Source organism: Nansenia antarctica (assembly GCF_963989245.1).
Source record: "Nansenia antarctica genome assembly, chromosome: 10".
In the NCBI taxonomy this organism is placed as follows: domain Eukaryota; kingdom Metazoa; phylum Chordata; class Actinopteri; order Argentiniformes; family Microstomatidae; genus Nansenia; species Nansenia antarctica.
In genome coordinates, this window is record NC_137680.1 from 33,269,828 (window position 1) to 33,283,394 (window position 13,567).

The 13,567-nt window shown below is 42.0% G+C and overlaps 1 protein-coding gene across 1 annotated transcript in view; it reads right to left on the reverse strand.

Annotated features, from left to right (window-relative positions):
• Positions 1-863: 863 nt before the first annotated feature.
• Positions 864-13,567, reverse strand: part of pde11al (phosphodiesterase 11a, like) — a gene marked incomplete at both ends in the record, with an annotated part of 17,223 nt that continues 4,519 nt past the window's right edge. Inside the window, 18 exons of the mRNA XM_080541218.1 lie at positions 864-887; positions 3,452-3,553; positions 4,423-4,506; positions 5,704-5,778; positions 5,894-5,957; positions 6,130-6,207; positions 6,359-6,459; positions 7,196-7,286; positions 7,441-7,550; positions 8,194-8,301; positions 8,442-8,588; positions 10,351-10,401; positions 11,893-11,985; positions 12,205-12,272; positions 12,397-12,472; positions 12,807-12,927; positions 13,101-13,159; positions 13,344-13,484. Of these exons, the coding sequence (XP_080397344.1) occupies positions 864-887; positions 3,452-3,553; positions 4,423-4,506; positions 5,704-5,778; positions 5,894-5,957; positions 6,130-6,207; positions 6,359-6,459; positions 7,196-7,286; positions 7,441-7,550; positions 8,194-8,301; positions 8,442-8,588; positions 10,351-10,401; positions 11,893-11,985; positions 12,205-12,272; positions 12,397-12,472; positions 12,807-12,927; positions 13,101-13,159; positions 13,344-13,484 (1,593 nt within the window). The remainder of the gene's footprint in view (positions 888-3,451; positions 3,554-4,422; positions 4,507-5,703; positions 5,779-5,893; positions 5,958-6,129; positions 6,208-6,358; positions 6,460-7,195; positions 7,287-7,440; positions 7,551-8,193; positions 8,302-8,441; positions 8,589-10,350; positions 10,402-11,892; positions 11,986-12,204; positions 12,273-12,396; positions 12,473-12,806; positions 12,928-13,100; positions 13,160-13,343; positions 13,485-13,567) is intronic.

Sequence of the window (13,567 nt, forward strand, 5' to 3'; positions counted from 1 at the left end):
TGTGTTGAGAGAACATGCATACATTAATGTTAATAGGCTACTGTATTTACATTGCATTAGTGTGGCTTCACTTATGATCTAGGTTCCAAATATAGATTTTTCTTTACAATTTTTGAGCTCCAATTTCCTCAGCAATTGCCCCATGGTATTACTGTTATCATCCAAACTAACTAATTCATGCAGGTTACCAGAGTGTAAATGATCGTTGCGTTCTATTTTCAGTTTCCCCAGCCTACAAAAATGTTTGTTCTGCATACAAATATGTTTATTAATATCTTAAAAGTCATCAAATATTCAATCACAGTGTTTAAGGATGTCTGTGTTTGTCCTGTCATTTGGAATTCTATATCTCGCATACAAAACAAACACAGAGTAAGTGATGAGTGTGAGAGAGAGAGAGAGAGGCAGAGAGAGAGAGAGACAGAGAGAGAGAGAGACAGAGAGAGAGAGACACACACAGAGAGAGAGACAGAGAGAGAGACACAGAGAGAGAGAGAGAGAGAGAGAGAGAAAGACAGAGAGAGAGACACAGAGAAAGAGAGAGAGAGAGAGAAAGACAGAGAGAGGGGCAGAGAGACAGAGAGAGACACAGAGAGAGAGAGAGAGAGAGAGAGAGAGAGAAAGACAGAGAGAGAGACACAGAGAGAGAGAGAGAACGATAAAAGACTACTGTATAGTCAGGCCCCGTATCCACAATGAGGTTGGAGGACTACCCCCCCCTCCCCCTCCCCTCCCTGCTCCGACACCCTGAGGAGAGTAAACTCAATCTGTGTTAAATTATAGATTACAGCCCAGCTCTGGATGTACGGCTGGGCATCTCGCCTGTGTGTCAAACTAGCCCGGAGTTTCAGCTCACAACCTCATTAAAAACCAACATCAAACACTCTCTTCAGAAGAGGAACAGAGGAGAGTTAAAGAGACTTTATGAATATGTAAACATGTTCTCTCACATACAATATGCTTTCTGTTGTTGTTCCGACTACAAATACTATGTGTTATGGCAGTTCTCCAGTTCTGTAAAACTGGGACTTTTGGAACAAACAGTCTGTGTGTAGCGCTTGTATATCAGTTGTACAGCATGCAGAGTTCTCTGTATTTGTTCAGCAGGCTACCTCGTTACGTTCGTTGTTAACCTTCACTCATTATGTTCAGCACTCAGGTCAATGGACTGACTTATATAGCGCCTTAATCCAAAGCGCTTTACAATGGCCTCTCATTCACACACCTATGGTGGCAAGCTACCATGCCAGCCTGCTCATTGGGAGCAATTTGGGGTTCAGTATCTTGCCCAAGGACACCTCGACATGTGGCCAGCCAGGGTTCTTGGTCCTTGTCCTGAAGTATGTTTGAGTCAGAACTGAGGCACACTCAACACAGTGAACACACGATTGCTCCCAGTGAGCGGGCCGGTACAAGATATTATTTGTGTGCTTGCTGTAAGCAAGCAACACTATTGTTATCTCACATATATATGTATTGTTATCTCACATTTATATTGTATTTCTTCAACGGAATTATCGGTGTAATCTCTTATACCTCTCAGTGCATCATTTGAACGACTTAATTCAGCTGTGATTAAACGGTTTCATTGGACTCTGAACCCCTTGGAACTGAATTATCCTGACTTCCAACTTCATGTTAACTGGATTTTCGAATCTCTGCCTGCTCATAATCAGCCCAGCCAATCAGCTCAGTTATTAGAGAGAATATAGTAGGCCTAACACACTATAGTAGTAACACACTATTCACAAAGAAATGTGAAACACGTAAATCACAAATCACTCAAAACCATCTTTTCGCATGCCAGGGCTTTTTATTTAGAAACCCACAGCGGGATCTTTTCATTAGAAATGTTCATTAGAAATTACACATTTTTCTCTCAGTCTTCCATTAGGTTTTTAGTGCAGAATGTAGAAATGGTGAGCAAAAATGCCAATTATTAACCCCTCATAAATATAGAGCCTAAATTATGAAAAATATTTGATGTTGTTATGAATATTTTTATGTTGTTACAGATTTGTTATCTAAAATAGAAAAATGTATTTCCTTTACGCCTAAAAAGCATACTACCCAGATGTACTTTTCTAGTTTGTCACCTCAGAAAGAGACGTCAACTGAATAAAAACAATGGAACATGTTCTAACGGGGTGACATTCTGGAAATATTATGACCCTTATTATGTAACACCAAACTCCCAGGAACATCAAAAGTAAAGACATTTTCACAATGTCTAGTAGCAACAACAGAGATGTACAACGTATTACACACTATCACCATGACTTGTCATACATATACTCAAAGATTTGACAAATAAATGCAGGAGTATTATGTATGCATTTATGCACGAGTATTATGTATGTATGTACATAGCGAGTATTATGTATTTATGCATGCATACAATTCACAGAACAACTGAATTGTAGGAACTGTACAGCAATCTCATGCAACCGAAGGTTTGTCATAGAGGAGGCAGACATCTACAGAAGCAAATCTCAATTATGACAACTACTGCACTGTAGCTGACACGTAAACATTCAGGAACAAGATCATGCTTCGGTCTATAGAGGGATGGAGGGAGGGAGAGAGAGAGGGAGTTGAGGGAAGGAGAGAGAGACAGAGAGAAAGAGAGAGAGAAAGAGAGAAATCACAGTGTTTCCTTTATGTTCCGTAAAGGTGTAACAATGGATTTGCAGTTTGAAGCATCTCCAGAAAAGACATTGGTTACCGACCTTCTTTGGTTTCGATCACTATCGATACACAAGTCAAACTCACAAAGCAAACAGCAGTTCTATCGCTTGGACATAATTAGAACATTTCAGTAAAGCAGTGCACTGCAGGTGGAAGCATGCTGTGGGAACTTACTGTATGAGCCTAGCCGCTTGACCTGGCTGCATTAGACCGAATATGGAAAAAAAAGGGGATAAAATGACCGGCCGCACCTACATTATTACGCAAATAACTGCAAATATACAGTCAGTACATACAGTATACAGTATGTCAATTCCAGATTGTCATCTAATAAATGATAAAACATCAACACTTTTCTTCCACAAAGTCATTCATAAAGATCAACTGGAGACAGTGTAACAACTTGACAGTGTTTTCGAGGTAAGAGGGAAATTTTTTTTTTTTTTAAGAACTCAATCAGATCCAAGTCACAGATTGTACCAGAGCGCTCCAGTACCTCCCTCCACCCACCTCTGCCCTGTCCCCTCTCCTCCTCTCATTCCTCAGCTCCCTGCCTTTGAGAACCCACCCTCCCATCTGACTCTGGAGTGTGACTGGTCTCTGTGTTTTGAGCGGACATTGAATCCTGATCAGATTCTGACTTTGAGCCAAACTCTGTATTTTCTCGGTTCTGAATGGACTCTGGGTGTTGTTTGTACTCTTGGTCCTGTCTTAAACCCGGTTCTGAACAACATTGGGGAGTCAGGCTAGGCTTTGAGGCTACGTGTGTCTGCTGGTCGGACGAGCAGAGGCCCTGCCACTTCAGCCGGTTGGCATCAATCCCGTCCACCATGGGCTGCAGCTTGCTGTTCAGCTGCACCAGAGCCTGGAGAAGACACTGGCTTTAACCACCCAGAAGGAGGCGCTCTCACGCTCATGAACACACCAATGCAAATGTGAGACGGTCTGGTGAAAAGGTCCACATGTCGGTAATTCTCAAGTTGCGCTTTTTTTGTTTTTTGTTGCATATTATGAAAGTTTAAGTGTTGGAAGTGCTCACTCGATATAACAAACAACAGTTTTAGGATCACTAAATATTTATAATTTGTGACATGGATTTACTGTATCATCTGCCGTAGGCTACTGGGTAAGTGATACATGGCTTCTAAACAAACTTACTAAACAATTTTTTTAGGACGTGTTCAAAAGCAAGGACTGTGTGGTCATCTAATTATGTGTAGTTATGAGTTTTTAGCATGTTCATGTTCTATCAGCATGTTGTGATGTGCTAAACATGCAGTCAGATGTTCACAGCGATGTTCTAGCTACTAGCTACTAGCAGCTGTTTTGCGTGGTTTCTCTGTTTGGTTTGAGGTGTACCAACATTCAAATATGCATATCTTCTTCAAATATTTTCAGATTGCAGTGTATGACACATTATTTGAAAGCTTACAATCTGTACTTTCATAATCTGGAAATAATAATAACAAATTAAAAATAACCTTGAGGACTGTCACTAGACCCTGTCACAAATGTCTAAACTGATTTGTCAATGTTAACATTGAGAGTCATTAACAGCACACATGTCTTCACATGAGCAACCCACCTGATAGAGGGGCTTACAACCCACCTGATAGAGGGGCTTACAACCCACCTGATAGAGGGGCTTACAACCCACCTGATAGAGGGACTTACAACCCACCTGATAGAGGGGCTTACAGAGCAACCCACCTGATAGGGGGGCTTACAACCCACCTGATAGAGGGGCTTACAGATCCCATCAATCCACTCCATCTGCAGGGCGGGCAGCTCATCTTTCCTGTTACGGTCAAAGATGGCCTACAGAGAGAGAGAGACACACACAGAGAGAGAGAGAGACACACAGAGAGAGAGAGAGAGAGAGAGAGAGAGAGAGAGAGAGAGAGAGAGAGAGAGAGAGACACACACACAGAGAGAGAGAGACAGAGAGAGAGAGAGAGACACACACAGAGAGAGAGAGAAAGAGAGAGACACACACAGAGAGAGAGAGAGAGAGAGAGAGAGAGAGACACAGAGAGAGAGGCAGAGAGAGACACAGAGAGAGAGGCAGAGAGAGACACAGAGAGAGAGAGAGACAGAGAGAGAGGCAGAGAGAGAGAGAAACACAGAGAGAGAGACACAGAGAGAGAGAGAGAGAGAGAAAGACAAGAGAGAGAGAGAGACAGAGAGAGAGAGAGAAAGACAGAGAGAGAGAGAGAGAGACAGAGAGAGAGACACAGAGAGAGAGAGAGACAGAGAGAGAGGCAGAGAGAGAGAAAGACAGAGAGAGAGAGAGACAGACAGAGAGACACACAGAGAGAGAGAGAGAGAGAGACAGACAGAGAGACACACAGACAGAGAGAGAGAGACACACACAGAGACAGAGAGAGAGAGAGACAGACAGAGAGAGAGACAGAGAGAGAGACAGACAGAGAGGCAGGAAGCGTCTATTATCACCCACCACAAACATCAGCCTAATGACTGTCCCAACAGTTGCGTATTAAAGAACCGTGCACATCAAGGCCACAGTGTGAGTACCCAAGGGGGGGATGCTGAGGCTGGTGGCAAGGCATAATGACAGATAAAAGTCTTCTACTTTACTGCTGTGCTAGGGTTAGGGCTAGGGCCGTGAGGGGATTCTAACTTACTTGACTCCTCATCATATACAAAAGTGGATGGAGCACTAATAATAATGACATGTTAATAATAATGACATGTTAATAATAATGACATGTTAATAATAATGATAATAATGTTCTAGTGTTTTGGTCCACATGTCGGCATGTGAATACATTTCTGCATAGTTGAAAATCAATGACACATCGCTAGTATTTTGGCTTGACTAGCAGGTTATGTGTTGGAATTCTCAACAACGTTGAAACGTAGTTCTGTATTTCAAAATAAAAGTCTGAACATTTTGATTTGTTGCCGGGCCATACGGACCGAAACACTAGAACGTGTCACATATCAAAGTGATGTTGATGATTCAGACTTCCAAAAGAGCTGAGAAGTGCTTACCGCTGGAGTCAACTTTAGCTCAGACCTCTCCCTGTCACCCTGTTCGAAAAATTCACTCGTCACCAACTCTGCGACCTACAGTAAAGGACTCAATCAATGTCAATGATCACAATCTCTCTAGAAATACAGAGTGAGTTTGAAGGAAATAGAACTTGGTTGAGTTTTTAAGAAGCATTCTGCGACATCTGACCTGTTTGGAGATCTCCCAGGGGCGAGTGACCGCCCCCAAGTCACTTGCCGTCATCAGCATAGACCTGTGTGAAAAGTCATACGGTTGTTTATGGTCAAGCCGAAACGTTTTACTAGTCTTATTCTTTGGTTATCAAGTGGTTACTTCTTTGGTTACTACTCTTATTCTTTGGTTATCAAGTTATCAAGTGAAGGTCATTGTTGGTTCTATGGATAGATAAAGAAAAGAGTAAAGACCTAAGAACGTCTCGGTGTCCCTCATCTGTCCAGCTGAACTCTCCAGACAGAACACAGTCAAAGAACTTGCTCCTTCGCCTTTTGAAGAGCAATACAAAATATTTCAAGTACAGTATACCTAGGTATAGTTAGGGAGTTCTTCAATCTATTATATTCTGGGTTTTAATTTAACTTCTCAAACATAACTGACATGTTGCTCATCTTTTTGACTTTTTCATGGGCCGCTTACTGAAAGTGCAGAGTGAGGTCCGTGGCGAGGATGGCCTGTTTCAGCAGTTGCATCATACTGCTGTACTCTTTGGAACAGAGGTTGGCAAAGATATTATGACCCTGTTTGAAAACATGAATCATTACTCCAGTATATGACTACTATACTTTATGAATGGGTAATGACAAAGATGCTATGCAACTTGTTCTCGTTATCGGTAGAAATCCATCCCTCTCTATCAGTGTGGGTCTCATTAACAGAGTTAAATGGTAAATGGACTGACTTATATAGTGCCTTTATCCAAAGCGCTTTACAACGGCCTCTCATTCACCCATTCACCCATTCACACACACATTCACACACCAATGGTGGCAAGCTACCATGCAAGGTGCCGGCCCGCTCACTGGGAGCAATTTGGGGAACATGTGGCCAGCCGGGGCTCGACCCGCCGATCTGCCAACCTTGCGATCATTAGACAGCGGCTCTACCTCCTGCCTACCACAGCCGCCCCAGAGTTCATCAGGAATGGTTAAGAGTCTCTACTAAAGGAAATCAATGGAGGAGCACAGTGATCAAAAACCAGACTGGAGGGCTCTGACACAAACCTGAGCTATATCAGCTTCACAACTTACTCAACCTGTCGTGACGAATGTAATGATATGAGTTGTAATCAACAAACACAACATGTGAGATGAGAAGCTTTATGAGAGATACCATGCTGGTGAACATTTACTGCAGATGGGTGTTACCAGGTAACACGTGGTTGTTGAATGAGAGGGGCTTGGATGATGAGGTGGAGGCTCAGAGATAAAGCAGGTGGCTTGTAGGTGATGTCACTGCGGTCGCCAGGGTGATTACCTCACTCTGTAGGATCATAACGGCATGGTTGAAGTGATGATGCTCCAGGGTGGCTGAGGTCCCGTAGAGCAGGGCCAGAGCAGAGCCCGTCCTATAGGGGTTGATAGAGGGGTTCAATCAATCAAGTGACTGACTGACTGACTGACTGACTGACTGATTGACTGATTGACTGATTGATTGATTGAATGAGACCGTAATTAGCTGAGACGGTTGCCTCCTCATCGTCTCGGCTCAGGTAAACTCACTTGGCCTGGAAAGCGTTGTTGGTCCCGCGGTGATCTAAGTCATGGCACAGACAGCCTACCATCAACGCCAGAGTCTCTGCATCTGACAGAACATCCTGGAAACCAGCGGTCTGCGGAGCGAGAAATGTGAGAAGAGCAGAGACCTGTTCAAGACGTCATTATCAGAGAAGCTTTTCCTCCGTCAATGTGATTGCGATTTTGAAACCAACCGAGAAACCAAACAAACGAAACGTCTTATGACATGTTGACGGTTTAACACTAGAACAGCCGTGCCTTCTTTACCTACTAAAAGAGCCGCCTCGAGGGTCGACGACCCTCTCTTTACAATGCTCAAGCTGCTATTTACACACAACAACCACTAGTTGGCAAAATAGCTTTATATTAGCTTATCCTGATTTTGAAAATGTAAGGATACTGGGTGGTAGAACGCACATATCTAGGAAAAGTCATGAAAGGAGGCTCCTGAAATTTGATCGAGTGCAAAGATATAACACTTTTCTTTACTCACAGGCTCTCAGCCTCATGGCGGTTCCAGTGTTCATCTTGAACCATGCAGTGTGTCGGGTTGAACCCCAGGGTAGAGTAACTCGTCCCCAGCGGGGTCTCCAAACCCAATCCAACGCCAAAGGAGCCTTGTGATTAGCGTGGCCGGTCTGGAAGAGGGAGGTCGGGGTTGGAGACCAGGGGGTGGAGCTGGGGGGGGGGGTTACTCTACGCCTCTCTCTTCGCCCCACTGTGACAGAGGGAACTTACTGTGATCATAACAAACATGCACTGAGACACGTTGAAGGCGTGTCTCCAGTTATGGTAGGCCACGGTGCGATAGTTCTTCCTCACAGTCAGCAGCCAGCGACACAGCACCTGAGAGAGAGAGAGAGAGAGAGAGGTGACGGACGACAACAACAAACTAACTGATCTCTCCTCCTATTTTTTTTTTTTTTTTTTTTACTGTTGATAACTCATCAACTTATTGACAAATCCAATAGGCTGGTGTTTCTCACGTCATAGTCTATTTTAAACTTTTGGACCACACCCAGTTCCAGAAACATCCGGAGCGATGCAGTGATCATGGCGTCGTTGTCCAGGGAGAAGTCGTTGAAATGGAACTCGTTGATCCCCAGCTCACAGCTCGGGGGGATCTTGGCAGCCTGAGGGGGAGGGGTCACAGCCGTCAATCACACAGCCTCAGCAAGAGAGGAAACGGCAGTCGCCATTTTACATTAGATTAGATTCAACCTTTTTGTCATCGCACAGAATACAAATAAAAAATTGTTTTGCTCTAGGCACAGGGTCAGCCCTATTCAGAGCCCCCTGGAGCAATTAGGGGTTAAGCGCCTTGCTCAAGGGCATAATTGCATCGGTAGGCACGGTAGGCATCATATCTAGGCACTAGATATGATGCCAGCAACCCTCCAGTCACCAGCTCACATTCGGCACCCTCCTGAGGCTGGGATCGAACCAGCGACCTTCCGATTGCTAGCCGGCCTCTCTAACCTCTAGGCCAGGGGTCGGCAATAGGCGGCCCGTGGGCCATTGCTGGCCCGTCACCAATAATATTTGGCCCAGCAGATTATTTTGAGAATCCACTTTTTTTTTTTTTTTTTTTTATAAATAATAATATCGGACCGACAGTCCCACATATAGCGCCTATAATGTCCGAATAGAGAATCGAACTCCACCTGAATAATGCTTATTGTACTTTTATCCATGTTGAGAGTGAATGACACAGGGACAGACAATCAGGCAGCAAGGTGCACCGAAGCGCACTGACGCTGAACCCCTCAGAGTGAATCATAAGCAGGTGGACAACGCGTCACGGTGCTGAAATAGCCGACATACCGTGTGTGGTTTGAACAAAATAACACGAGCTCAGTAAGCCATTCAAACGTAATGTTTACGTATATGTGACTGCAACACACATATGAACAGTAACAACGCAAATTCTGTTTAATTTTCTGAAAAACATTGAAAACAAAATCGGCGAAAACAAAAAGCATCTCCCATCGGTCAGTATTTGCTTGATATCTGGTGATATTGACGTCACTTTAATCCACAGGCAGTTCTCAAGGTTTTTATGCATCCATCGATTCCTCTCGTGCGTCTTTATCGCATTCATTGACGAAAAGGATGACTCGCATGTATAGAAAGGGAACATTGTGAGCACGGAAAATGTCTCTCACAACGGCTTTGCATTGATGAAACCAGGTAGGATGAACGTATAGTTCACTGTCCATTCCTCTTTAAATGCCCTGTTTCCACCGTCAACTTTCCTCTTTAGACCTTTGGAGAGTGACATTATGTTTCTCTTGCTAGCAGGTTAAATGTTTGGCTAACTTCACCCGGCACGCAAACAACCAATCCAATAATAATAATGTGACCTTGTCTGGGAGGAGGGGGGAATAATTATCAGAATGAAACTATGTTACCTAATTATTAGAATAAGTTAGGCTACGCTACATCGTCAGTCCACACATTTATTATTCAAAAATATGGAAAAGTGTGAAACTACGTTTCAACGTTGTTGAGAATCACAACACAAACTCGCTAGTCAAGCCAAAATACTGCAACATAATGGATTGGACAGCTACCTAGTTAACTAGAACACTACTTTACATTGTTAGCAGGTTCACAAAACAAGCTGTGTTAGTTGACTAGCGATGTGTACAGTCGAAAGAAAAGTCAAAGCATTAGAACGTGTCACATTTTTAAACAATCAATTACTGAAATTAGCCTTTGATTATGTTCGGGCCCGCCATCTAGTGGCTCCAAAAAAAAATGGCCCGAGGCCAAACCTAATTGCCGACCCCTGCTCTAGGCTACCTGCCTCATCATTATCATGATGAATCACTAAATGAGTGTCAGTCATCATTCACTACAGCAAATATGAACGTGCTTCTTACAGTACTGTACCTTCAGTCTGTCCACTTCCACCTTGGAGCACGTACCATGATAGGACAGCATCTACACGGAGGGAAAACTAGACGTAGACACTCCAGCAGGCCATGAAATGACATGTCATGAATTAGTTGCACTATTATGATTTTAGTTTGGAATAGACTATTGTATTCATGCAACCATAATGCACAATTATTACCATGCCTTCACACTGTTTTGACAATAATGATGGAATGTATTTTTCTCATGTCTCTTCTCTTCCTCGCTCAGGATCAAAAAGTGTTATAACCTGTTATAATCTGTTATAATCTGTTATAATCTGTTATAACCTGTTATAACCTGTTATAATCTGTTATAATCTGTTATAACCTGTTATAATCTGTTATAATCTGTTATAATCTGTTATAACCTGTTATAACCTGTTATAATCTGTTATAATCTGTTATAATCTGTTATAACCTGTTATAACCTGGTATAATCTGTTATAATCTGTTATAACCTGTTATAATCTGTTATAATCTGTTATACTCTGTTATAACCTGTTATAACCTGTTATAATCTGTTATAATCTGTTATAATCTGTTATAACCTGTTATAACCTGTTATAATCTGTTATAATCTGTTATAACCTGTTATAATCTGTTATAATCTGTTATAACCTGTTATAACCTGTTATAATCTGTTATAATCTGTTATAACCTGTTATAATCTATTATAATCTGTTATAATCTGTTATAATCTGTTATAACCTGTTATAACCTGTTATAATCTGTTATAATCTGTTATAATCTGTTATAACCTGTTATAACCTGTTATAACCTGTTATAATCTATTATAATCTGTTATAACCTGTTATAATCAGTTATAACCTGTTATAATCTATTATAATCTGTTATAACCTGTTATAATCTGTTATAATCTGTTATAACCTGTTATAATCTGTTATAATCTGTTATAATCTGTTATAACCTGTTATAACCTGTTATAATCTATTATAATCTGTTATAACCTGTTATAACCTGTTATAATCTGTTATAATCTGTTATAATCAGTTATAACCTGTTATAACCTGTTATAATCTGTTATAATCTGTTATAATCAGTTATAACCTGTTATAATCAGTTATAACCTGTTATAATCTGTTATAATCAATTATAACCTGTTGTAATCTGTTATAATCTGTTATAATCTGTTATAGATTTTCCTCCAAGTGTCTAATGAAACAGTGAAGGCAATGTGATGGAAATATAAATCTGTTTTGCCTTTGATATGAGGAGTTGAGCAGGACTATATTTATCATGAATTATTGAAGATGGCTGAAATATTGATGTTAGAGAGGCAGAGCCCTTTTGGCTCAATATCTGTGTGAATGCCCGGCTTGTACTGTAGAGAATAATAACAATTCAATTCAACATGAACAAATACTGCACAGTAAGTGTGTGTAGATAATACTGTTATAATTATGACTATTATGACCATATTGAAACAGTATTCATGTAAGGTAATATGTAGTATTAAAATAAAAATAATAAATAGTATATGGAAGATAGTGCTCACATCCAGAGCCACAGACTGTTTGGCCCAGGTCTTTTTCACCTGGTTGTACATCATCGTGTTGTTGATTCCCAGCCCACAGAATATCACAAAGGCCTGTGTGGAGATACAGCAGAGCCACCAGGTTAACAATCATGTCATACTGCTAATCCATTTCATTGAACTGTTATGTTCAAAACACATCATTGCAGATAATGTTCCCAGACAAGAGAGAAGACATGTCTGGACAGACCCTGCCTCCTGAGGACAGCACAGTCAACACCTGTCTGGACAGACCCTGCCTCCTGAGGACAGCACAGTCAAGAGGGAGCTCACCTCAAACAGCCTTTGATCTGCATCATTAAAGGTCTTCCTGTCCAGGCGATTAAGAATCTGGGCAACCCCTTTGAAAAGACACATCCAGTCATGTATTAGCTACAGCATATTGGATATTTTTGAATTGATAATGACATAGCTGAAAGATGAACATAAGTGTTTGTGAGTGGAAAGGCAGAGAGAGGAACCCACCGATGATCTGATGGGTCCGGTTCCATATGGGGACACACAGTACCGACCTGATGTGGAACCCAGAGGCCGAGTCCGCCTGTGGACGTGGAGAGTAGGACCTTATTACGTGCGTACGTGTGTAAAAGTAAATCGAAGTAATGCAGTATTTGAAATCAAGGCAATACATACTTGTTTTTTATCCGACTGCACTAGTTTTGACTTAATATAATTAATATCATCAGAATATAATATTGGCAAGTGACATTTTTCTGTTTTGTTGGCAGATAGTTTTGCTAGTAATATTCTTTCCATTTTATTGCTTTTTTAAATTGTTTTTGAGAGCTGACATTTTGCAGTGTATGTGTGCGTGCGTGTGCGTGCGTGTGCGTGCGTGCATATGTGCAATTCATAGTGATCCAGTAAGCACAAACCTCAGCATCAAAGCGGGGGTCCTGACACACATCGCTGATGTTGACAGGCAGTCCTGTGGACGCCACGAGCTCAGCGATGCTGTTATTGATCAGCCAATCAGAGCAGGAGAGCTTCTCCATGCTGACACGGTCAAAGAGACACAGAAACAAGGCTCTCAAGAAAAGACAGATACATTGTTTTGAGAAGAAACAGTACTTCACTCTGCTTATCCCAACGCCCATGCAACTGAACTGATTCAGATTCATGCAACTGAACTGATTCGTTTGAATAAACGTCTCGTTTCAAGTCTTCACCTGATGTCACGGTTGCATAAGGGAGACATAAGTTCAAAAGTCTTTGAGAACTTCACCACCTGTTGTAGAAAAAACAGCCGGATGAGAGAGTGTAGAATGAGAGAGTATAAAATGAGAGAGTGTAGAATGAAGAGGTGGACCAGGTTAAAAAGGAGGAATGCCGGCAAGAGGAGAAAAGTGGAGTACAGAAAGGAATAGAAGAACAGAGCAGAGGAGAGAGGAGAGGAGGTGGGGGGGTCTCACAGGTGAGTGGATGTCCTCCAGCAGAAGCACAGAGCAGCGTTCACACTGGAGGAGGGTGAGAGCTCTCTGCATGATCTTCCTCACTATCTTCTCCAGGTCCGTCTGCTCTTCAAACAGGTCATTCACCACCTCCAGCAGAGCCTGAGAGAGCAACAACATTCACCTCTGTGCATCAAAGTCATACTGAGGATATAGTAGTGTTCGTGGGGAATCTATTCGAGTGT